At 45.1% G+C, this 26244-nt stretch overlaps 1 protein-coding gene and 1 long non-coding RNA gene across 2 annotated transcripts in view; one reads left to right on the forward strand and one right to left on the reverse strand.

Annotated features, from left to right (window-relative positions):
• Nucleotides 1-26244, forward strand: part of rapgef5a (Rap guanine nucleotide exchange factor (GEF) 5a) — a 49781-nt gene that overhangs the window by 13070 nt on the left and 10467 nt on the right. Inside the window, exons 5-13 of the mRNA XM_037093001.1 lie at nt 78-255; nt 7855-7936; nt 8033-8081; nt 8166-8239; nt 11463-11651; nt 20419-20564; nt 21606-21706; nt 25509-25587; nt 25657-25801. Of these exons, the coding sequence (XP_036948896.1) occupies nt 78-255; nt 7855-7936; nt 8033-8081; nt 8166-8239; nt 11463-11651; nt 20419-20564; nt 21606-21706; nt 25509-25587; nt 25657-25801 (1043 nt within the window). The remainder of the gene's footprint in view (nt 1-77; nt 256-7854; nt 7937-8032; nt 8082-8165; nt 8240-11462; nt 11652-20418; nt 20565-21605; nt 21707-25508; nt 25588-25656; nt 25802-26244) is intronic.
• LOC119016771 lies at nt 15448-17252 on the reverse strand. Its single transcript, XR_005074253.1, has 3 exons — nt 17057-17252; nt 16520-16604; nt 15448-15788 (listed from the first exon to the last, which is right to left on the reverse strand). It is a non-coding gene; the product is annotated as an uncharacterized LOC119016771 (long non-coding RNA).

Below are 26244 nucleotides of genomic sequence, written 5' to 3' on the forward strand. Positions count from 1 at the left end.
AAAGACTAACAGGAAAATTTCAGAAGCTGCTTCTTCTCACGTGTGTGTTGTTGTTTCTGTGCGTTGTCTTCCTCCAGTGGACCAGCGGGTGGTGTTTTCAGACTCCAACTCCTACTACCAGTTCAGCTTTGAGGAGTGTGACTCCGCCTCCTGTGAGTTTCGCTCCAATGAGGGGGAGTGGCCAGAGGCAGTTAGGCTCCTCCTACAACTCGCCCCGTATGTTCAGTTTCGCTCTGGAGGCGGGACCACCAGCCCGTAAGTGTCCCATTAAATCTTAATGCATTGATGTGAGATGATGTTAGATTGTGTAACACATTAACCGAGCTTTCAGTGCAGAGGTGATTACACCTGCATCATGTTGTAACGCCAGCAGGAGGCGACTGCTGGTTTCAACAAGAAGGCCCATTGTATGTAAGCTTATGAGAACATGACTCTACTTCTCACTTGATTTATACCTAAACAGTTTAGTTTATATTTGATTTATTTGTATTATTTAGTTATATTTCATGCTGGTTTATGACTAGCATGGATAAATTAAGGACTGAGAGGTTCCTATGTTATTAATTTATTTCTTAACTCCTCCTGCAGAAACACATTCAAAATCATATTAAATGAGACATTTTGAATAGAACTTAAGTGTAAAGCACGGAATACAAACAGAACAGATTAGCTGCTCACTGGTCAGAGAAATAACACTGACCCTTCTTGATGGTGGATATTGTGAAAACATATCTGAAATGATGGTAAATATTGTGATATCATATAGACTAATCCTGATCCAACTTTACTTTTAAAACAAAAAGAGAAAGTTCTGAAGTCATTTGTCTGTTGAAACACAACCAAAGTTAATGGCTTCAGCTTGTGTCACTGAGTCGACACGTCAAATCTTAGCAGAACGTTGATGATGGCTGACGGTGCGTTGACCTGAAGTGGAAGCTCGTTGTTCTGCTAAAATATCAAAGTGACAGTGTTTCTGCTCAGACTGCAGATCCAGGTCATTTGTGTGTCTGATGGCTTACTTTGAAAAGTGACAAGAGACAAAACATTGTGTTTGATTTGGTGAAGGGAGGAAGGACACACACAAACACACACACACACACACACACACACACACACACACACACTTTAAGATCTTCAGAAGCCTATTCTCTCCTCAGTTTTTAAAATCCTCAATCTGCTTCTGTGACAGACGCGTCCATGTGGAGGCTAACACACCTCCACATCCGGACAACAAACACACTCATACACAAAAATCACCACATGATGCCAACTCAGACGCGCAGAGTGGTGTCAGCCAGAGTCCTGCTTAGCTGCTCCGATGTGTGGGATTCCTGCTGAGGCTGCTACTGAACTCAATCTGTCACTCAGAGAGAGTGAGATGATCCAGAGGAGGGAGGGAGGAGGGTGTTGGGTAACACAATATGATTTGTATATAAGGAACGTGAGAGAACGAGAGCACAACGTATTCATCTGTGTGAACTTCACAGGGTCTGTACAGACTCCAGGGACGGTGTGCGACAGCCAGGGGAACTGAACGTCACTCCATACGTTACTTTATATACATTATAGAGGCTGACATGAAGAGGCAGTGAGCCACAGTGTCTCCGCAGGGCTCACAGATGAGATTATATATTCTCACCATGTCTGTCACTTTGACCCGGCTGCTGTCTTTATGTCTCTCTGAGTGTCACAGCGTTTCTCTGCTGGCATCCTGTCACCCTCTCTCTGTCTCACACCCTCCCTCCCTCCCTCCACAGTTGTCTCTCTCTGTCTCTCTCTCTTTCTTGTTGGTGTCATAGAGAGTAGTTGTAGCTGTGAGGGAAAACACCTGATGTCACGTCATTGGCTGCAAATCACATAAAATGCCGAATTCCTTGTATTTCTTCTTAAATCATTTATAATATATTCAAAATGTTGGATGAGTTAAAGAAGCATCCATACATTCACACACAACACTGGACCTGTGTATTGTGTTAATCCATTTAGCAGTGAATCACCTTCGATGAAGGCCACGCCTCCTGTCACGTCTCTGTTCAAGGCTCACAATCGACCTTCAGTCAGTCAACACATGTAGAAGTTTGTGACTTTGAGCACCTTCTCAGTCCCTTTCAGCCTGCTGGCCTGAACTCAAACACACCTTTACATACACACTTAACCTGCATACGCAAAAAGGTTGGTGTCATTTTTGTGGAGCGACAAAGCGAGCTGTGGTGCTCCCGGCCAGGAGTCTGTACTCAAACACAGGTGTCCTCATTTTGTCAGTAGATGCATCGAGAGTCCATCTACAGAAACACAGAGAAAGAGAGACAAAGCATTTTGAAGGTGCTGCAGATGAAGCCAGGTGAGACTGATGCTCATGATCTGCATCTCTTATTAACTCTAATGAGGCGAGTATTAAACTGACGCTGACAGCTGATAAGTTGACGTCAGCTGGCTGCTCTGCCTGCATCTTGTGATTTCTACTTTAGTGAAGCTGAAAAACAACAAGCTGCTAATTAAACGGGTTATCTCTCCTGCGTCATGTGTAGAAGATGTCTCAAAGTGTGTGTCATTAATCAGTGTGTATCAACACTGCCAGCGTGCCGCCTCAGATTGCTGTGTCAGAACAATAATATTTGCAACACGGCACATCGTGGTCATTAAAGTTGATCAGAGAGAAATAAATGTTGTTCTGTGGGATACAGAGTCTTTCAGTCTTTTCACTCCAGCTTCTTCCGTCATGGCACCTTAAATAATTCAACAACAGATATATATATATATTATACAGACAACACGGTTCTCCTTTCTTTCCATCTGAATCCACTTCAGTTTCAAGTTAATGAGGTCAGGAGAGCCTCCTTGTCTCATTCTCTGCCCTCCTCACATATTTAGTGCTTTTTAGTTGAGCTGTGCAAGAAGAAGGCATTAATTTCATAGTTGGACTATGAAAAGATGTCCTGCACTTTGCTGGCGCAGCAGACGCCACTGTTCATCTGGAGTTCTGTCCAGAGTGTGAGCTGATCACTGAGATGATGAACAACAGCACCTCTGATCAATAAACTGGGTTCAGTGCTTTACTACTGTATGAACACAAAAACAAGGGACACACAGTGAAGTGAAAACCTGCTCAGCATCATGTAACAAATAGAGTATGTTCAGCATCTGTTGAGAATGTTAAACACTTTGTCACCATGTATTTAAACAATGTCTTCAACTAAATAAAATATATGACTCGTACCTAAAGTTTGAAGGTTTAAGTTGATGTGTTTGCCATCATATGAGACAGGATGGCATGAAGAAATGAAAGTACACGCAGACATAGAACATATATACAGTTATTTCTATACATACACACATGCACACATCTCTTTGAATGTGTGTCTCATTGTATGTTCACAGCCACAGCAGGATGAGGATGATAATGTGTGTGTAGGTGAAGAAGCAGAAAGGTTTCAGCTTCACAGAATGAAACAGTGGAAAACAAAGTGTGCACAGCAGAGACTCCAGCAGGAGTTTAGAGTATTTTCATTAAGTATGGACAGCTGGTGTGGAGTGTGGATGATGTATCGCAAGAAAAATGAATACTGTATTTTCCCATATTGATATTTTGTCCCACTGTATATTTGATGGCACAAAAAGGATGATAGCATTGTTAATGGTTTACAGTTTACAGCACAGACCTGTGTTCTCTGCAAAGGCTCATTGTACTGTATGTTATACATCGTGCATCAGTTATTGTTGGTGCAGTAGGTGGTGGCAGTAGTCCTGCCTCTGACATGCACTGTTCTCTACATGTTGATGTGCAGTAATGCCTGGAGCTAGAATATGAAACCTTAACAGATACAATGAAGTGCTGAAAAACCTTCAGATTAGAGACGAGCACGACATCAGCCACCAGTCTCAGGATCACATTCTCCTCCTCCACACATCTGCTTCCTACCTCTGTGTTGGACTGGCTGTTCAGATCACAGGAGGTTTCTGCTTAAACAGAAGTGTAAACTTAGTCTACAGAATCAACATGTTGTCACTCGTTACATTTGGCGGCTCGGTCGGTGCCCTGCAGCTTCAAACTATGATGCTACATTCACCTCCAGCATCAGTTCAGCATGTTCAAGTTCCAACTAATACGTACTCCACAGAGTCTGATTAGCTTCACAATAAGGCGAGCTGAGAAACAGTTATAGTATGATACAAGAGGACGTTCAGACATCACCAGAATGTCAGTGGTCCACTGACACCTCTGCTGTGTTGTTAAGTTCTGGTATGCTGGTCCTGCTAATGACTGTTTGTCCTTATTAATGGGTTAAAATCACAGTTGACAGCGATCAGGATGCAGGACAGATCATTACTGGGTTTTAAACAGGGGCGTAAGACCAAACCATGCAATCACAAGTGGAATGTAACGCTGCACAGAGGAATGTCCGCTGTGTTCCCACATACTAAATAACAGGACCAGTTCTGACCCGTTCCACTCTGCCTCTGATCTCTGGTCATGCTTCTGCCTCGGTAGGTTAGGCATACTGGTGCTACAGTGATCATCGGCTTCCACAATGTGTTTTAACTGGTGTATGATGCCAAACTGAGTGAATACACATGACACATTACGTTACATCCACCCGGCTGTAGTCATCCGTGCTGTGAGTCTGATCAGCAGCTCATGCGATTGGCCACGTGGATATGATGCCGGGCTGCGTTTCACCGAAGGTTCGATCTTTCATGCTTCGATCCAACGTAGACCACCCTCATTCATAACCAACCGAATGCTGTCAAAACACTACCTAGTTGTTTAGGGATAGGAACAGATCATACTGTATGTTAAAATGATTAATGGATGTGACATCACTCACATAACATCACTACCATTCAGGTAAATTCACTTAAAACAAAGAACACACACAGGATGAATCCTGGTCTCCAAAAGCAAAGTTAACACCAGTACTCCAACCAGCGTCTGACTTGGACTTTCTCTGGGATGGGTTGTTAAAAGAGTACCTGCAACATCACACTCTGAAGCGATGGGCAGGCTTCAGTGTTTGACATGTTGGGAGTGAGAATGGTCTGAAGACAGCTGAACATCAGAAAACTGAACATCAGAAGACGGTTAAAATTGTCAGAGAAAAGAATTGTGTATTACCTTATCGACTGATGGTTAATGGCTTGTTTACATTAGTATGATGCGGATTATGTGTAGGCCTACATTGATAAAATAGTGTGTTCTGAGTTGGGTTGCCATGTTTAATTGAGTGAACGCTCATTAATCACAACCACACAACTTTATGCAATGAGTGGATTAAATGAAGTCATCAAATGTTTTCTCAAGGAATCTACGTCAAATATTAGTTGACAACATTTACGATAAGGAAGGCAACATGTTCATGACTACATCATGTGGAATGTGATTTAGTCTTGGTGAGAGCAGGGCGCTGTTGTGAGCAGCCATCATGTTAATCCTCTGTCAGTCCTGCTGGGTGCTGCCTAATGATGGTGACACGCCTCCCACTGGGCCTCATCCAGCTCTGGTACATTCAGGTGGCTCATGATGAGTCACCAAATTGCCAAATGATCGCTGGCTACAAAAGCGCAATGACCCTGATCAGAATCAATTTAGCATGATGACTCAGAATAGACTCTGGACATGTCACGATCCACTCATAGACCAACAAAGGATAGAATTAAACCGCAGTGACAACTTGATCATTTGCACTTGTTCATCCAGCTGTCAGAAGAAAGAAGAAAAGGAGAAAGAAAATCACCAAACTGTCACCTGACAGCACCTGTAGGTCTCCCTGCCTCCACCTCTGTGTGTGTGTCAGAGCTGCAGGCTGAACCATTGGACTGAACCATCAGGCTGAACCATCCCACTGAACCATTGGACTGAACCATCCGACTGAACCATCACACTGAACCATTGGACTGAACCGTCAGGCTGAACCGTCAGGCTGAACCATCAGATTGAACCATCCGACTGAACCATCAGGCTGAACCATCACACTGAACCATTGGACTGAACCATCAGACTGAACTGTCAGACTGAACCATCAGGCTGAACCATCAGGCTGAACCATCACACTGAACCATCGGGCTGAACCATCAGGCTGAACCATTGGACTGAAACCATCAGGCTGAAACCATCGGGCTGAACCATCAGGCTGAAACCATCGGGCTGAACCATCAGGCTGAAACCATCGGGCTGAACCATCGGGCTAAACCATCGGGCTGAACCATTGGGCTGAACCATCGGGCTGAAACCATCGGACTGAACCATCAGGCTGAACCATCACACTAAACCATTGGACTGAACCATCAGTCTGAACTGTCAGGCTGAACCATCACACTGAACCATACGACTGAACCATCAGGCTGAACCATCACACTAAACCATTGGACTGAACCATCAGTCTGAACTGTCAGGCTGAACCACCCGACTGAACCATCAGGCTGAACCATTGGACTGAAACCATCAGGCTGAACCATCGGGCTGAAACCATCGGGCTGAACCATCGGGCTGAACCATCGGGCTGAACCATCGGGCTGAACCATCGGGCTAAACCATCGGGCTGAAACCATCGGGCTGAAACCATCGGGCTGAACCATCGGGCTGAACCATCAGACTGAAACCATCGGGCTGAACCATCGGGCTGAACCATCAGGCTGTGGTCTACATGTTATCACCATCTCTCACTCCTGCAGCTATCCTTCCTTTATCAGATTACATGGAGCTTCATCTTCTCTTCTTCTGAAGTATTACTCGTTCCACTGGGATCTGTCGATAAAATCCAAATTGTATGCAAATCTGTATGCAAATCTGTGTGTGTGTGTGAGAGAGAGGGAGAGAGAGAGTGTGTGTGTGTTGTGCGGGGTGAGGCGGTGTGTGTGTGTGTGTGTGTGTGTGTGTTTGAGACCAATCCAAACACTGGTTTAGTAAGAACACATATTAGATGAGGCCCTCGGGTGAAGTGTGCCGCTGCTGAACACAAACTCCACAACCTTCTATTACTGCTGTGGGAATGATACAGAGTTTACCCCAAAACACCCACCTGTTTGTACAGCACACACACACACACACACACACACACACACAGCCTAGCATCAATAGAAGGGTGTGTCTGGGAGCTATTGAAGATGAGAGCAGATGAAGGAGCGGTGTCGGGGTGCAGAGAAGAACTGTAACGACGGATGGGAGTGAAAATAAAACAGACAACAAACCTGTTTGTTCATGTGTGTTGCAGGGCTGCTAACTATAGCCCACCTGTAATCTGTGGAAGATGTTTTTAATCAAGTGTTTATCTCATGGAAGGAGCACCATGTAGTGTGATTCAGAATTAGAATATATACAGTGTTCATGAGGTGATAATACAAACTCCGACAGAACTTATTTCTCCCAGAACTGAACAAGCTCTTTTCAGTTAAGGTCCCCAGAACATTTTACATTTGGCAGCAATGACATCCTCTTCTGATTTAAATGTCTTCTCCAGAGCTACATTGTGAGTGAATCAGTCACTTTGTCTCACTAATGGTTGAAAATACAAAATTATATAAAATGGTTTTGTGTTCAGGCTTCAGGCTGGTGTTGGTGAGCACCCACTGAGAAGCAGCACTTAAATCTCTTTCAGTGGCATTTCAGGTTGTTGCTTCATAGAATAAGTGAAAATAGAAAGTTGGCTTCTCTGTAATTCATGTCCAGACTAAATATGGAACAGATGTTCAGGTCTTCAGGTCAGAACATCCAGCTGAGAAGTAGTTTTGTGTCTGCAGGTTGCAGTTCTTCTCTTTGTATACCAGGGGGAGTGAAAGGAGCAGCTAAGCTCGACAGGTTTCCTCTGGAGAGAGTCGGCTCAGAATACAACGCACTTAAAGCTCTCTGTGTCTTCATAGGGCAGAGGAGGACTCTGAAGGCAACAGGGACATCTGCAGTGAGATTCTCCAGATGAAAGCTCTTGAGAGGCTCACATCCACGGTCAGTGTGTTCGAAGATTAGATAAATTCAGTATCTTCTAATAAAGATAACATAATCCAAACGTCCTGTCTTGTTTTCACACTGTTTCTCCAACAGGTGCAAAGTGAGCTGGCGGCTGCTCTCGCCCGAAAGACTCGCAAAGCTTGTAAGTATATTATTCTGTGAAGATGTTGCATGATGTGTCTGAAGAACCGTCTGTGGTACCTTCATGCTCTCTGGTTGTTTGCAGTATCAGAGCAGGACTCTGAGACGACAGAGACGAGCCACCAGGAGCCTCGAATGCCCAGCGAGGAGAACAGCCCGGTAATGCACACAAGCAAAGATGTACACAGCTGCACTTGTTGAAGAAGTTTAGTTTAAACAGAAAACAACAATTCTGATGTTATGTCAGAGACGTTTATGTATTATGTTAGCATGCTAACCAGCTAGCCCCAGGCCTGAGAAATGGCTAACTGAGCTAACCATGTAACAGTAGCTACATTGATGGATGTATAAGTAGAATACAGTGAGCAGCAGTTAGCAGGAACACTGATGATATGCTGCCACTAAGTGTTGGCAGTATGACGTCAGGTGGTTCTTACATACGGCACCTTTAAACTCAGTAACAGGAATGTTCCTGTCGTGTTTTCTTCTTTGGCCCAAAAACATGATCCTTCACTTCATCATCTGCCAGCAGAGTCATCCTGACAGAGCACGCTGGTGTTAAAGAAGGCCTCCAGTGTAGTGTAGGATGATTCCTACCTCCCTTCATACGCCGTGTGAACAATAACAAAAAGGTCGAAATCAGTTGGTTTTTGTTTTTTTTTTTACCATCAGCAGCTTTTTTGGAGTTGAGCTATGCCCATGAAATATTACTAAAACACAGAGTGGCTGTTGTTTCACCATCTGCTGTCATTGTGAATATTAATATGTGTACATGATGATATTTATTTGTGCATGCAGCTCCACAGTTTGTGTGCTTGTTGCAGCGCTGTGTGTTGGGAGGAGGCTCCTGTGTTCAGAGGGCACAGTGAAGCTTTGTGACCAACACAAAGTGAACCTGACACACATCACTGGGACATCCATAGTTACACATCGGAACAGGCTCATCCTGACCACCTTTCTCTTGTTTAAAGGTCACAGAGTGTAAGCTGTGTGTGTGTGTGTGTGTGTGTGTGTGTGTGTGTGGTCAGGAGTGAGTGCAACAGGAGGCCTGTTCGCTCTCTGTACAGTGGAAACCTCTTTTTCTCCATCAATTATTCATCCTCTGATTACACAAGAGATGAAACAAACGACACGTTTTCAACAGCCTGACACATTACACTGTTACTTCAGTTACTTGTGTCCCCTGTTTGTAGGTTGCACAGGTCTTTGAGCTCAGGCGTGACTTTTGTTTTATATCATTTGGCTTAATTTTTTGAGGCCTGAAGTCATGAAAATGACATTTTCTTGCAAGTCTGAACGATAAGATAAAATCTTATTCGATCTGCAGCTGAGCAGCTGAGGAACAACTGCTTGTTAAAATGATCGGCTAATTCTGAGGCAAGACCAACGTCTGCCTATTGTCAGAACATAAGATATAGGAATTAAATGCATAACTGATACACATTAATGTCACCTGCCACTAACAGGAGGCACTATACATAGACACTTACATGTGAATGTAATGTTCAGAGACCAGCTGTTCTTCCAAATATACACCTGATGTGTAAAGATGGCAGAGAGGAGACCAGAACCACGCCTGACCCATTTCCCACAGTTTCCACTGTGCTTGTCTTTTATTACCAACACGTCTTTAACCATCCAGAGCCCAGTTGTCCAGCCATTATTCTGTCAAACATGGACAGAGCGGTGGCCACACAGAACCCTCATGTTACTCTTCAGTTGAGAGGACGAAGAAGGAGCTTGATAACTCGAGGTGAAACATGGTGCAGTGTGGTGACGCTGAACCCAGTTTGTCTGTCACTGTCAAAAGAAACAGAACAGAATCATTTACAACCAAACTGTGGGGCTGAGGTGTTGTAGTGTTCCCCAGGCCTCACCGTCATATCATTTATTATATCCTTTGTAGAACCAAGTGTTTTCAAAGTGGTGCCCCTCGCTCCGCCCTCTGTTATGAGCGCTGGAGCCTCTGGAGGACGCTGCTCTCTATCCCAGTCAGGATACTTTCACCTGCTGCCAGTCAGCCTCATGTTCATGGATCTCTCCATAACTTCCACTCTTTTTGAAACCTTTTGCTTCTCATCTAATTCAGAATAAGCATATATTCACAAAAATGAATGATGAGGTAAAATATCAGCTGTATTGTCTTTGTTTGTCTTTGGACTGAGTGTATGTGAAAAAGGATTCTTCACGAACCACATGAGGTCACAGAACAATGAAGGATACAGTGGAGAGAACAGGGGGAGGGAGACAGCCACACAATACCAACACACACACACACACATACACACACACACACAGGTTTATCTTGGTATGTTCTGTGTCTGGGACAGGAAGCTGAAAACAGATTAACAGGAAGCAGCGAGGGACAGGGAGCTCTGATATAATGTGTGTGTGTGTGTGTGTGTGTGTGTGTGTGTGTGTGTGTGTGTATGTGTGTGTGGCTATTCCAAAGATAAGAGATGTCATTGGAGTTGGGGGGGAGTTTCCTAGTAAACAAAATGAAGTGTGGGAGTATGCCATAGTGTGTGTGTGTGTGTGTGTGTGTGTGTGTGTGTGTGTGTGTGTGTGTGTGTGTGTGCGTGTGTGCGTGCGTGCGTGCGTGCGTGCGTGCGTGCGTGCGTGCGTGCGTGCGTGTGTGTGTGTGGCACCGTGGGATAGTTGAGCTCACAGGAAGGGTTAAACAGCCCTGAGCCAAGTGTAATACCCCTCTCTCCCTCTTCCAAGGAAAATAAACACACCAGGTTGCCCACCACTGGGGATAAGCTTCATGCAGAAGCACTCACACACACACACACACACACGCACACACACACACACACACACACTCGTCATGTTTTCTGTCATCAGAGCCATTAGTTTCTCCGGCTCTGTTAATTAAATCCATTCTCCGTTTCTTTCTTTTTCTGTCAGCGCTGTTAGATAATCGTACGTACACACTTTCATTCTAAGTCCCAACTACAGAAGGGAGGAGACACACAGACACGACACACACACACCCCCGAGCATACACTTCTTCTCACACACACACTCCCGCCCACTTACACTAGTAATCACACACACTCAGTCTTTCTCCACAGATCTTCTGACACAGAGCAGTCAGCCTGAGACAAAGAGAGAGCAGATAAAGGGAATTACAGACTGTAATAGATAGAAAGAATCAGAGACAACCAGGATTTCATCTCATTCCTCCTCACATGGACACAAAGCGGCAGCAGAACTCTTGTCAGTGCACGTTCCTGGATTATGTCCAAACTTCTTCCATTCAGCCTCGGACCAGAACGCTAAACTTTCTTGACCTCTGTCTGATAAAGACTTTCGGACAGTTTCCACCATGTCCTGGGACTGTGGCCTGAGATATGTGTTCATGCCTCCTGTGTTGCAGCTGGGCGGGGTGTGTGCCCTGCGGGGCGGCGGCGGTGGCGTTGGCAGCAGCAGCGTCGGAGGGATGGGGACGTGCGGTCGCGAGGAGCTGACCAGCCGGCTGGGACTGGAGGCCGTTCAGCGTCTGGCCAAGGATGGCTGCCGACTGCTGCAGAACCACAACTACCGGCTGCCTGACAGGAACCAGACGGTGAGTAGAGAGTGTGATGATGGTGCTTTTATTTTGAAATGCAGTGTGATGGGGCTGATGATGATGTTCTGCACACTCATTGGTGTAATCCGCAAGAGAGAGTTGTGGCCATATGGTTTGCATGAGTAGAGACTAACAGACGTCATCATGTGGTAAAAGCTGTCATTACTGTCATCACTGCTAAACGCACACGCTTCAGGTCGCTCATGGATTTGGGTGAAGGATCATGGGAGTCCATCCTCATCAGGACCGCCCTGATTTATGTTGCTGTTAATCTAAACGACTGACACACACGTCCACTCGTTTAAAACATGTCTGGTCACGTTTGCTCATCATCTGAATACAAGAGGACACATCTGTACACATACACACACACACGCACACACACACACACACACACACACACACACTATATGCTAAGAGCTTCATTCAGATCACTTTAGATTAAACAGCCAGCAGCTCTTTAGCTTGTCTAATGTGGGTGTTAATAACGACTTAAGCAATGTGATCTCACACTCACTCAGTCAAGTACAGTGTGTGTGTGTGTGTGTGTGTGTGTGTGTGTGTGTGTGCGTGTGTGTGTGTGTGTTCATGCACTGTTGGTGCTGTGGCAGGGTGAGTCAGTGTGTGCTCATAATGAGGGGGGTGTTAGTGAAGTGTTGTGCTGTATAATCCAGCTCTGCAGAACACCTGAGGGCAGGAAACGAAGCGTCTGATTCCTCCCTCCATCACGCCACGTGTGTTTTGACATGTAGCACAGATCTCATCAGCTCAGTCAGACCGACTGAGGCCCGGCATCGGGGTTCTCCAGAGTTAAGATTTCACTTTCACTCCTTACAGTGTGTATGAAAGTGAGGATGTGCTGTGTTGTATAACTGTATGGACCACAGAGAAACATCAGTGCAGTGCTTCTGAAGCAGGAATGTACTGATGGTTCACACAGTGAGTTCCAGCTTCTTATTCTGACCCACTGTTAACATCACTGTCAGTGAGTACAGATGTTTTATATTTTAGTTTCTTCAAAATAGCCACCCTTTGCTTTGGTTACTGCTCTGCTCACTCTTGGCATTCTCTCCATGAGCTTCATGAGGTCGTCACCTGAAATGGTTTTCCAACAGTCATGAAGGAGTTCCTAGAGATGCTGAGCACTTGTTGGCCCTTTTGTCTTCACTCTGTGGTCCATCTCATCTCAGACCATCTGGACTGGGTTTAGGTCAGGTGACTGTGGAGGCCAGGTCATCTGGTGCAGCCCTTACACAGCCTGGAGGTGTGTTTGGGGTCATTGTCCTGTTGAAAAATAAATGATGGTCCAACTAAAGGCAACTGATGTCCATTCTTTGTGTTTCTTGGCCAAAACAAATCTCTTCTGCTTGTTGCTTTTCCTTATAGTGGTTTTTTAGCAGCTGTTTGACCATAAAGGCCTGATTCACACAGTCTCCTCTGAACAGCTGATGTAGAGATGTGTCTGCTACTAGAACTCATCTGGGCTCTGATCTGAGGTGCTCTTAACTTGTGATTTCTGAGGCTGGTGACTCAGATGAACTTCTCCTCAGCAGCAGAGGCGACTCCTGGTCTTCCTCTCCTGGGGCGGTCCTCATGTCAGCCAGTTTCGTCATAGCGCTCAATGGTTCTTGCGACTGCACTTGGGGACACATTCAACGTTTTTGCAATTTTCCAGACTGACTGACCTTCAGGTCTTAAAGTAATGATGGACTGTCGTTTCTCTTGACTTAGCTGACTGGTTCTTGCTATAATATGAATTCTAACAGTTGTCAGATAGGGCTGTCAGCTGTGTACCAGCCTGACTTCTGCACAACACAACTGATGGTCCCAAACCCATTAAGAAGGCAAGAAATTCCACGAATGAAGCATGACCAGGCACACCTGTGAAGTGGAGACCATTTCAGGTGACTCCATCATGAAGCTCACTGAGAGAAGGCTGAGGGTTTGCAGCACTGACAACAAAGGAAAGGGCGGCTACTGTGAGGAATCTAAAATATGAAACATATTTAGAGTTATTTCACACTTGTTTGTTTACGACATAATTCCATGTGTGTTCATTCATGGTGAGAATCTACAATGTAAATAGTCATGAAAATAAAGAAAAACCATGAAATGAGAAGGCGTGTCCAAACTTTGGACTGGTAGTGTACGTTGTTCTGAACTGCAGAATGTTTAGAATTATGCACAATAAATGATTCTGTCTCTGGTTCCACTGGACCGTGAAATGATAGCACAATATTTTGAGGCCATATCACGATATACAGTGTAAACTTGAATTTCTGATATCTCCTCAAAGGCTCTTCTTAAATAGTCAGACTGGGGGACAAAATCAAATATCACTATACTGTCGACCAAATAGACAGTATTAGACAGGCAGGATTGTACAGATGGATATTGTTACTTTCACAAAATATGTATCTGATCAAGACTCATCCGTGATAATGACTAATAGTGTAAAGACAAATATTAGAACAAGTCAACAGTCTGGTGAGTTCAGAAAACAACATCTGCACTTTAATGCAGCCTTTAAAACCTGAAGAAGACAACATTTATACTGTCTGTCATTATAACGATATCCAAAATCTAAAATGATATACAGTCTCATGTCATGGTAGCTCTGTACTATGTACTGTATATGGCCCAGTCCTAAGATTTGCCTTTGAGCTGTAGCCTAGTCAAGCTTGTGCTGTAGGTGGCGGTGTAGAGTATTGATCAGTGAGGTGAACATAGATGAAGGTGATCAGCCTGGAAACTGAAACATCCCTGAACAGGAAGCTGAGTAGTAGTTCAGAGATCCTGCTCTGTGTTAACCCTCAGAAGGAGTCTCTTCTCAGCTGAGACAACAGTGAAACTAACATCAAGCTTCATATATTTTGTTAATGACTTGATTTCTCTTAAAGGCACCAAAGAATCTCTTAAAAAGGAACTAAACTCTATCTGCACCTCTACATACATGAACACAAGCCTGAGAGATATTAGACTCACAGCATGATGGTATCATAGGTAGGGATAGTATATTTTGATTTCAATAAAATAATAAGTATGGAATAACATTAGCAGGAAGTGAGAGCTCATGACTGTGTCTGCTGTGCTGCTGTGAAAGCCTCGTGCAACAGAGAGGAGCATTCTGGGCAGATGTACGTCAGCTAAGGTTTGATAGACACCGTCCTGCTGTTCACACCACCAGGATGCTGTTGTCACGTAGAACTGTTATACCATCGTCCTGAGTCATGTTTCATGAGGCACCACTTTAACCTGGATAGCACATGTTGATCACATGACTGAAGCTCCATGCATGTAACAAGATGTGTTACAGGTGTGAACCTCACCTTCAGCAGCTGGTTGTCCAGCAAAATGTGTCAGAAACCACAAACCAAGCCAACAGCTGGATCCACCACAGAGACCCACTACAGGGATCCACTACAGAGACCCACCACAGAGATCCACTACAGAGATCCACTACAGAGACCCATCGCAGAGATCCACCACAGAGACCCACCACAGAAAACCACTACAGAGACCCACTACAGAGATCCACTACAGAGACCCACCACAGAAAACCACTACAGAGACCCACTACAGAGATCCACTACAGAGACCCACTACAGAGATCCACTGCAGAGATCCACTGCAGAGATCCACTACAGAGATCCACCACAGAGACCCACCACAGAGATCCACTACAGAGATCCACTACAGAGATCCACTACAGAGACCCACCGCAGAGATCCACCACAGAGATCCACCACAGAGATCCACCACAGAGATCCATTACAGAGATCCACTTCAGAGACCCACCACAGAGATCCACTACAGAGATCCACTGCAGAGACCCACCGCAGAGATCCACCACAGAGACCCACCACAGAAAACCACTACAGAGACCCATTACAGAGATCCAATACAGAGATCCGCCACAGAGACCCACCGCAGAGATCCACCACAGAGATCCACCACAGGGCCCTCTCTCCCTCTACTGGGTTGTCATGGTGATTCTTTTTCCCCCGTGACAGACGAGCTCTTGACAAACCGGTGCTGGCTGTTTCCATGGTGATACACATGAGTCGTGTGTCAGCAGAGAGTCCTGGGTTCATCTCTGCCCTCCAGCCGCCTCAGACAGCACCAGAGGTCCACCTGCAGGAGGGACACACACATACACACACCAGGCTGTAGTTACTTTCTAGTTAAACTAGGAGTGTGTGTGTGTGTGTGTGTGTGTGTGTGTGTGTGTGTGTGTGTGTGTGTGTGTGTGTGTGTGTGTGTGTGTGTGTGTGTGTGTGTCCATTGGTCTAACAGCATTGTGTTTTCATTTTCTTCTCCATCATTTCCAGGAATCAGGCCTGTGGCTATCACAACACAGATATGGCTGCATCACTATCACACGGACACACACACACACTCACACACACACACACACACACACACACACACACACACACACACACACTCACACACACACACACCAAACACACACTATATGACAGATTGGACAGAGGAAAGGTGGGCCTCATGGAGAGGAAGCCTAAAGGAAGCACTCGCTGTTCCCTTCCCATTCCTGTGTGTGTGTATGTGTGTGTGTGTGTGTGTGTCCGTGTCCATGTCCGTATATGTGTATGTATGTGTTTGAGTGTGTGTGCACAGATTATGACCCCTTGCTGCCCAAGTGCTCAAGGTCGTCTTTTCCCAGTTCTCAAACCTCTAGAGCATAAAGTTTGACCAGAGAGAGACTCAGCTTGAGGGAGAGGAAACAGAAAAGGTGTTTCCAGAAGTGTGGAGAGGAGACAGGGTGGAGGTGGAGGGTGGAAGCACAGATGGTTGAATTGAAGGAAGGGATGGGAAGAAATGAAGGAAAGGCACTGACACACCTGTTAGTTGTGACAGAGTTGTGGAGGTTCACGGGTGATGTGATCTGTCTTCTCTGGTTCTGTCCTCCGTCACTGTTTGTTTAATCTTAAAGGTGCAGTATGAAGAAAAATTGTCAATGATTTTGTTTTGAATAAAACAAATTAAATAAACAGACTGAGTAAGGATGACACATTCATGCTGTTTCACTCTGAAGATAGAGGGGTGGCAGGGTCCGCCAAAGGTAAACAAACAGAGTTATAGGACCTTATTTTCCTCTGAGAGCAGCTTCTTTACTCAGTCCTGGAAAAAAATCTATATTTCTGAGTCTGTGTTATCACCTCATTAATATTGTAAATATTAATGTGCTGAGTTTGAATTTCTTCTCCATAACCCACGGAGCCTCTTCAAACTGAGATTGGACATAGTTCTGTTTCTGGAGGAAACTAAAGAAACAAATCAGTTCTTTCAGGCTTTGTCTCAGAGTTGTGTTAATTGGCTTTCCAGCTGATGGAAAAGTCTCTTTATATCTATAAAAAGAAGCTTTTTACAGTTCTGACATTTGGATGGACACCTCCTCCACATCTCTCAGCCTCAGTCTCGATCTGTTGCCTTTCCTCTCCGGTCTTTTCTTCTTCTTCCTCTCTCTCTTTCTGTGTTACATAACTCCGACCCCTCCTCTCCACACAGTTCAGCTCTGTATGTTTTTGCTCTGCATGACTTGCATTCTTTCTCAGGCTGGATTAATGTTGCTGCTGTTTGTACTTTACTGTTTGGAGACTATTTCTGTGTGTGGATGCACATACAGTTCTATTTTACACAGTGGGAATGTTGTTGGTGCATTTTCCGAAAGCCTTTTGATCTGTGTGTGTGTGTGTGTGTGTGTGTGTGTGTGTGTGTGTGTCTGTGTCTGTGTCTGTGTGTGTGTGTGTGTGTGTGTGTGTGTGCGCGTGTGAGTGTCTGTCTCTCTTGGCTGCGACTTGTTTTTCTTGGCGTCGGTGTAAAGACTGTGTTATCGGGTGGATCAGCAGTTTGCTTCTGTATCAGGAACATGCACAACATTTTCTTCTCCTTGATTTTTATAGTGGTTGCTGTAATCACTTACATAATCTTCCTCTCTGTTTTTTACAGTATTTCTGGGGTAGCTGATGGTGTGGGGAGGGAGGAAAGGTCAGAAGAGGTTGAGAAGGAGACTCCCGGTTCATATGTGAACCAGGATGAAGGAGTCTAATTGCACATCCCCTTCAGACCACTTAGACACTCAGAGTTTTATCTTGATATCAGTGCCGCCGGGTGCGGTCTGGGTTCCGGCCCCAAACTGTAATTAATGGCATGCAGTGTCAGATCTTTTTACATCGCCGCCTTATTTATCAGCCGCAGGCAATAATGGTTGTGGCCGTGCCTCCAGCTACAGTTACATAATGAGATGGCAGTTGTTCTTACACAGTTACACACACACACACACATACACACACACACACACACACACACACACACACACACACACACACACACACACACACACACACACACACACACACACACACACACACACACGTCATCCTCAGGTAGTTCAGTTTGAATACCTGGCAGGCTTCTGTGTGCTGTACAGTGTGGTATGAGTTCTACAGTTTGTGTATCTACCAGACTCAGGTTATTTTGTGCTGTTTGATTTGAAATTCATTCACTTTTAAATAGTGTTGTGTCATTCATTAGTCTAAAGTTAAGGATGGCTGGCGAGTAGGACTCTGTTGATGATTACAAATATGTTTTACAATTGTAGTTTAAGTTGTTGCAATGTGCATCATAAAGAGTTCTTTAATCGAGTCCTGACCGAGACATTGTGCTGCATCACCTCCAACTGTGTGTCGTGTTTTTCAGCCAAGATGCAGATCTGTAATCAGAGCAGAGTCTGTGCTGTCGTGGGCGAATGTTCTCTGTTTTTACCCTGTGATCCACCTGAACGCCCCGACGATGACTCATTATAAGGTGTAAGAATGTTGTGTGCTGCGGTTGTGAGTATTAGATCATCAGCATCATCGATCTCTTTTCAGAAATCATCATGTTATTAACAGCAAGCTGCTGACCAGGTGTGCGTCAGTGCATGTAGGAACTATTTTCTCTCTGCTAAGTTACAAAGTAGTTAAGTAGTTCCGGTGACATACCACTGCAAAGCGCATTACCAAGCAGAAGGCAGCGTGTTTCTATTGATAATGACAATGATGAAATATCATAATAAAAATCCTCAGTTGAGCTTTATGATTAGCTAGCTTTGTTAGCTAGCTTTGTTAGCTAGCTTTGTTAGCCTGCCTCTCATGTATGAACTGTCCATGAAAAGTGTCAGAACTTTATGTCACATGCTGCAGAATTTGTTACCTGAGATCAATGATATAATAATAAAACCATTCAACATTTAAATCATACTGCATTGAAACAGGTGTTAGGTACACACACACACGCAGCATCACAACCTCACACACACCTGAGGGAGAGGATCTCAGTGCACTGAATATCTGTATAGTACTCCATCAGAATATGAGTCATCAGGAAATGTAAACACACACACACACACACACACACACACACACACACACACACACACACACACACACACACACACACACACAGGGAGCATCCGGTGTGTGTGTGTGTCTGTGTGTGTGTGTGTGTGTGTGTGTGTGTGTGTGTGTGTGTGTGTAGACAGAAACAGGAAGACGTCCTGTGTCCTGAGCGCTCGGTGTCTGGAGGAGAGATGTCGCTGTGTTATCGACTACAAGCGTTGGATTGACTAATGATCACCATGAACTTGAGCAAAGCATCAGCACCTTCTTGAAAGAGTTGAAAGATATAAGATCACTGAATATATTGACACCAGTAACTCTTCAACAGAATGTCAGCCCAACATTTTGCTTTGGTGTGTGCGTGACTCTTACATCTCCTCAGATGGCAGAACCAACATGGCCGCTCTGTAGCCCTTTGGAGCAGCTACGATTCAATAAACTCAAACTCAGATACGTCCATGTTAAAATTTCAACTTCAAAGTTGGGAAACAGTTCCTACAGAGAGACTTCTGTAATGTTCGTTAAAATAGGATCTAGAAACACAAGATTTGTTCATGAGAAGAAACTTTTAGTGGACATAACTTTGACATCAGAGTTTTCCCAAAAGATTACTCTGCAGCTGCTGCAGCCACCGCTGAGGCCTGCAGGACCATTTCACAGCTTTTACATTACATTTACATTTATATTTACATTTATCAGACGCGACTCACAGTATCACATACATTCATACAGTGATGGCGATGGCTGCTGTGCAAGGTGCCGAGCAGCACATCAGGATGTCCAAGAATAGCAGATATTAGAGGAAAGTCAAAGTGCTGCTCACACCTGCAGAGCGTCAGACAGATTGAGGTGTTGGAATCAGATGAACACTGGAGCCAGACAAGTGGAATATCCTTCCAACACACACAGACATTATTATATAATAACTCAGATACATCTTTGGCTTTGATGTGCTGCATTTCTTGTACATTATGAGATATCAGACGCAGAAACAGTGATTAAACACAGTGAATCAATCAATCAGTTCCTTATATCTGACGGAAATGTAACATTCTGACAGTTGTGATAGTGTTTATGAGATATTTGACTAGAAGTGAGATCAAAATGCTTGTTGGCAGTGATAAAGTCTAATATGGACTCTGGATTGATCGATGTGTGGGTCAGGCTCTGGTATTGTGTTGACTTTGTTGTGTGTAAGCTGAGGTGCAGGCTGACGGGGTTTGTTCAGTGTGGACACGCATCACTCACACCTCTGAGTGGCTACAGTTAAAACACCTCCAGCATCTTCACTCCTTTAAGTCCACGTCAGTTCTGTCCCTGCTTCACTTTGACATGCTGTACCCCTCTCTTCTCGTCCTCAGGAGGCCGTGGGGAGAGTTTGTCTGAAGGAGAGAGGACGGGACGTTCTGGTGTTGCGGAGAGTGACATCATCAGTGACATCGCCATCTGAGAGGCCCTCCCCCACATCGTCGGGGGGCGGGTCCAGAGAGGAGGACTGTGACAAGAGGTCAGTCCCTCCTCCAACATAATGACAGACTGCAAACCAACAGTGGCAACGCAAAGTATAATCACAGTACTGCTCCCTCTCCTCTCTGCTCCTCTTACTTTGGAAACTCGAATTGCAACACACTGTGTGTGCGTGTGTGTGTGTGTGTGTGTGTGTGTGTGTGTGTGTGTGTGTGTGTGTGTGTGTGTGTGTGTGTGTGTGTAAGATAATGTATGCTTTAGCTTCTGGCACAGAGCGGGAAGAAGAGAATGGCTTTTTTGTTTTCAGCTGAAAGGGAAACAAAGATGACACCAAGACTTCTTTCTGCAAGTCAGTGTATGGTTTTGGATCGTATATGTATGTGTGTGTGTGTGTGTGTGTGTGTGTGTGTGTGTGTGTGTGTGTGTGTGTGTGTGTGTGTGTGTGTGTGTGTGTGTGTGTGTGTGCGTGTGTGTGTTTGAGTGTGTGTGTGCACAAGTGCAATTCCTCCAAGTCAGTTTCCTTTGTGCGGTGTCTGTGTTTGTGTGTATTTTAGCCAGTGTGTGCCAAGACCTCCGGCACAATGCAGGGAGTGTCAGTGACAGGCAGGTTAAGTGGGTGTGTGTATATGTGTGTGTGTACAGTGCTCAGCATCTTCACTAGCAATCAGTTCCGTGTGAGGGCAGCTGTAGGAGCTGTCACAGAGAGGGTTTAATCTCTGGGGCTCTCGACTGACGGGGGCAGGAGGCAAAGCGGTTTAGCCCACAGGATAGCACCCTCTCTGGGTACGCAGCGCTTCAGATGAGGCCTGCTCCTCTGGACGTGTTCAGATATGAAGATGACCACCGAAGTAGTTACGCTTGCAGAGGCAGAGGAGGACATAGATGATGAGGATGAGGAGGACACGGATCAGGATGAAGATGGTGGCAGTTCAGAAATCTGTACATTTGACGTTCCCCATTTTCGCTACATCGATGAGGATGATGTGGAGGAAGAGAGGGAGGGAGGATGGAGGAATGGAAGTGGTCGCACCTGGTACACGGCCTCTAGTGAAGAAGACTATTGTGACTCTTCGTCTTACAGGTATGTGGTGGTGTCCGGGACGCCACTCAAGATCCTGGAGCACCTGCTAAGTGACCTGCGGTTGGACGACCAAAGAGGGGCGCCAGAGAGCCGGGAGAGTGGTAAGTTTGTCCACACACACACACGTGCGCACGCACACACACACACACACACACACACAGAGTTTAGCTGTACGCCCATAAAAGATGGACTCGTGTTGGTAGAAGGAATCAGTAATACAGAAGTTAGTGGAAAAGTGTATAGTTCTATGAATAAAGCAGCTGAGATGTTTGTCTCTGCTGTTCGGTCAAAGGAGCAGTTCAAGCTCAGACACTTTCCGCCCTCTCAGTCAGAGGAATTTCATTTTCTCTGCCACGAAACAAGTTCCAACAAAGCCCAGCCTGGACCTTTTCTCTGACTCTTTTATCTTCCCCGAAGTGGGTTAAAACCCTGAAGGTATGCCCTCCCCCTCCATGTAATGTGTGTGTGTGTGTGTGTGTGTGTGTGTGTGTGTGTGCGTGTGTGCGTGTGTGTGTGTGTGTGTGTGTGTGTGAGAGAGAGAGAGAGTCAGTCATCACACCACATCCAGGTGCTTGTGTCTCACTCAGCCATGTCGCTGCCTGTAAACATGAGGAGCGTTCAGGAGGTTAAATGCTCTAATGAGTTTGTGAAACGACTCCCTCGAGGTGTTTCAGGCATTTCTGCTGCACACTGCTTCAGTGGTTTGTTGATTGTCATATCTCATTTTTACGGTCGTCAGGTTTCCCTCAGAGCTTCTGGGTTGGCTGGCTGTAGTTCCAGTGCTGCCATGCTGTTTTACCTCAGGAATGTTTTGATGTGTGTTATGATAGCCGTTCAGTTGGCACAGAGTTCATATTGTCAGTAGGGTTTGTGACTTTCAGAATGTTTTTTTAAAATGATTTTTCCTTAAATTGACTCCTGGATTAATTAACTAATTGTTTTGGAATTTATTTGTATTCATTTATGTGAACTGGTTTCTGTCAGTGTTTGAGACATTTTACAACATGAACCAGCTCACACATTATAACTACCACCTTTGTGACTGATGTTAGTGTCGGCCTGTAGTTTGCGGCTAACGTTAGCATGTTCTCTGGATGCTCCAGCACTCCTGCTCAGTTTACTGTTGTCCACTTCAGCTTCAGACTGTTTGAACTGTTTGCTTCCTGCTCCGCACGTCTCTTCCTGTTTGGAGCCACACTTGTAGTGTTTCACCTGCTATGTTACCATAGTTACCTGACTACGTAGCTCCAGCTAATCATGGACGATGTATGCAAGCATGTGCATGAACCATCATGATGCTGACTACGTAGCAAGCTGGAACCAGAATATTACAGGGAAGAGAAAGCAGATATGTGTTATTGATCATAGTAATGTCCATCCATTGTCTGTAACAGCTTTATCTCTTTTATCGTGGGGGTTTGTGGGGGTTTGTTGCTGGAGCCAGTCCCAGCTGTCTGTGGGCGAGGGCAGGGTGCTGCCTGGACGAGAGGCCAGCTCATCACACGGTCCTCCATGCAAGGTGCCAACCGCATGTCAGGAGCAATGTGGGGTTCAGTTTGACATGCAGCTCAGCTCAGCCCAGAGCTGGGATTTGAACCACCAACCTTGCGATCGCTAGCCGACGGCTCTACCTGAGCTACAGCCGCCCCCTCATAATAATGTTTAAAAGGAAAAGTGATGCCTTTATTCTGCGTCTTTCTACGAGCTCTGTAGAAAATATATATAATATATAATAAGATATTTGTCGACATGAAAATGTCGTCAATATGACCTTTAATATTCCATTTCAAAGATTTCTTAAATTGCGTACTTGTGGTGTTTCTCGGTGCAGCACCACAGGGAGCACAGGTTTAGTGGGTTTAAGTTTTCATCCTTTACTTTGTGTTAAAGTTAAATAATCATCTGACCAATTGTTAGTTAATTTATTAGTTGTCAGCTAATAAATTTCTCACCAACAATGTAGGTAGCTGATTAATCAGTTTAAGAAATGTTTTCAAGAAGAAGAAATCAGCTGATCGCAGGTTCGTAGATGTGAATATGTTCTGGTTTCTGACAGCAGACTGAATATCTGATGACATCATCTGGGACAAAATGATCAGTGTATTAATCAACAGTGAAGTAATTAGTCGCTGCAGCCCTTCTGTTAAAACAAAAAATGAATTCAAGAAACCACAACAGCTGCATTCTTGTCCTAGTTAATGGGTCAGAACCTCACTTCTTTGATTTAATAGCACTGTCACCATGAAGGCCCGGCCTGATAGAATAACACTGTTATCACAGAGGGACATCTGGGTCCCGACCTGTGACTTATAAACCTGCTCTTGGCTGTTTGTGCTGCTTTGAGACAAGGCGTCTTTATGTAAGAGCTCCTCAGCACCACCAGCTCCCAGCAGGCCTCAGGGAGCGTCGCGCTGAGCTGCAGGAAGCAAATGAAGAAAGAGCGACAGAACTGAGACGGTCTTTGTGGACGACCAACGCCTGATAGTCTCTCACTCAAAGGAAAAAGGCACTTTTTTTTCTCCAAGGCGGGGGTTGATTTTATGTTTTCTGCGGGTGCAGAGGTAGAGTGTGTGTGTCAGTGTGTGTGCATGTTTGACTGTCTTTGTCTGTGTATCTGTGCATCTTTCCGTCTATGTGTGTTGAATAAGCATTAGGGTGAACGTGTGTGTGTGTGTGTGTGTGTGTGTGTGTGTGGAGGCCCTCTGGGATGGTGCTGAGCATCAGTGTGCTGTTTTAGCGGGCTCAGCCGTGCAGCATGTTGAACAGGCTTGAACACACGTCCACAGAGAGTGAGCGATTACCCCAACCACCCCCTCCTCATGTACACACAAATCTCACACACGCACACACACACACACACACACACACAACAAAAAACACAGCAGCAGATTATCACGATTAGCTCAGCACACACACATTTCCTCTCTTATTCCTGTCTGTCCCACAAGAGATAAATTCCCCAAGGTCAGAACTGAATGAGTTATTCATCAGGGTGCTGTGTGTGTGTGTGTGTGTGTGTGTGTGTGTGTGCGTGCGTGCGTGCGTGCGTGTGTGTTTGACTTTGTGCACGCTGGCGGGCAAACGCAGAGGGCATATGTTGAAGATGAAAATGGATATTTATCATCACAGAGCTGAGAGAGGCGTGGGAGGAAATGTAACCACGAGAAGGAGAAAATGAAACACAGGGTGTAGAGAAGTGGGGTGAACGAGGATAGTTCAGACTGGAGAGAGAGAGGAGACAGCTAGCTGGTCAGAATGAGATCAGAGATTAGAAGGGCTGAAAAGGACACAGAATGTAAGTTAGTCACCAGTGATGAACTCCGTCAGACCTGCCTAAAAACATTCCTGAGGAAAAGTTGTGTTTTTATTTCTAAAGAGAAGACGGTTGATCAAATATTAACGCCGCAGCCTCGGCTCGGTCTTCTATAATTGATTTCTTTGCTCTCTGCCCAACAGAGCCATATTTGGGTCACACATTTTCTCAGAGAAAGAGTTTGACAACACACACACACACACACACACACCACCACCACCAACAGTGGCTCATTACCCATCTGCCATGAGGGCTGTTTATATTTGGTTGTTACCCATTGAACACCTGCTGAGTCACACACACACACACACATGCAGACACACACACACACACACACACACACACACACACTAGCCGGCTCTACTCTGATGAGTTTTAGTTTTTAATATGAGCCAAGAGAAAGAAAAATCTGAAGCCTTCTGAGATCTATAAATGTTTTCAGTATTTCTCTGTAACATCGTTGACAGATTAGGCCACAGTAACTGCTGTTATGTTGAAGAAAAGTAGATATGAGATAAAAGTAAAAAACTGCCTCTTCAGGTGGAGAAGATGTGGTGTCTGTGTGACTGATGATGTTTCCTGTGTTTCAGAAATGCTGCTGGATGACTTCCTGTTGACCTACCTGGTGTTCATGTCCACAAGTGACCTCTGTCAGGCTCTGCTGGGACAATATCCTTACTGCCAAATACACACACGCACACACACACACGTTGTGTTTGTCTCCTTGACTGCTCTCACTTATAGCAGCGCTCGCTGCAGGGGCCAGGAGGAGGGCAAAGACGCCCTCTTCAGGAAGCGTAAGGTACTGCAGCTGGTGTCCCATTGGAGCAGACTCTACAAGGACTTCCTGAAGGAAGAGGAGCACGTCAGGAGCTTCATGAAGGTACGACAGCTTCGTCAGCACATCTGCTCTTTTAATTCATCTTTTGTGTCTGAAATCTAAAATCTGGTTTGTCTGGGTGACAAGACGTGTGTGTGTGTGTGTGTGTCGTCCTTGGTCTTGTTGACCTGTTTTCCAGCTTCCTCCCACAGGGGGGACCTTGTTGATGTTTTTATCTCCTTCTGACAAAGCGAGCTGATAAGAAAGAGAACAGACTCTTTCGCGGTGCCTCATGAGGAATGATGGTTGTAATCATAATATGAGGCTGTATGTTTTTCTCTGTGAGATGAAGACGAAATAACCAGGAGACTTATTCATACCAGGGATATACAATAATAAGTGTTCTACCTCGTGTGTAAAATACAGAGTCTCCACAGAACATCAGCATTGAAATCACACACATGCAGAATGTTACAGTCATCACATTATACTCGTGGTGTTCCTGC

The sequence above is a fragment of the Acanthopagrus latus genome, chromosome 3, assembly GCF_904848185.1.
Source record: "Acanthopagrus latus isolate v.2019 chromosome 3, fAcaLat1.1, whole genome shotgun sequence".
Taxonomy (NCBI): Eukaryota; Metazoa; Chordata; class Actinopteri; order Spariformes; family Sparidae; genus Acanthopagrus; species Acanthopagrus latus.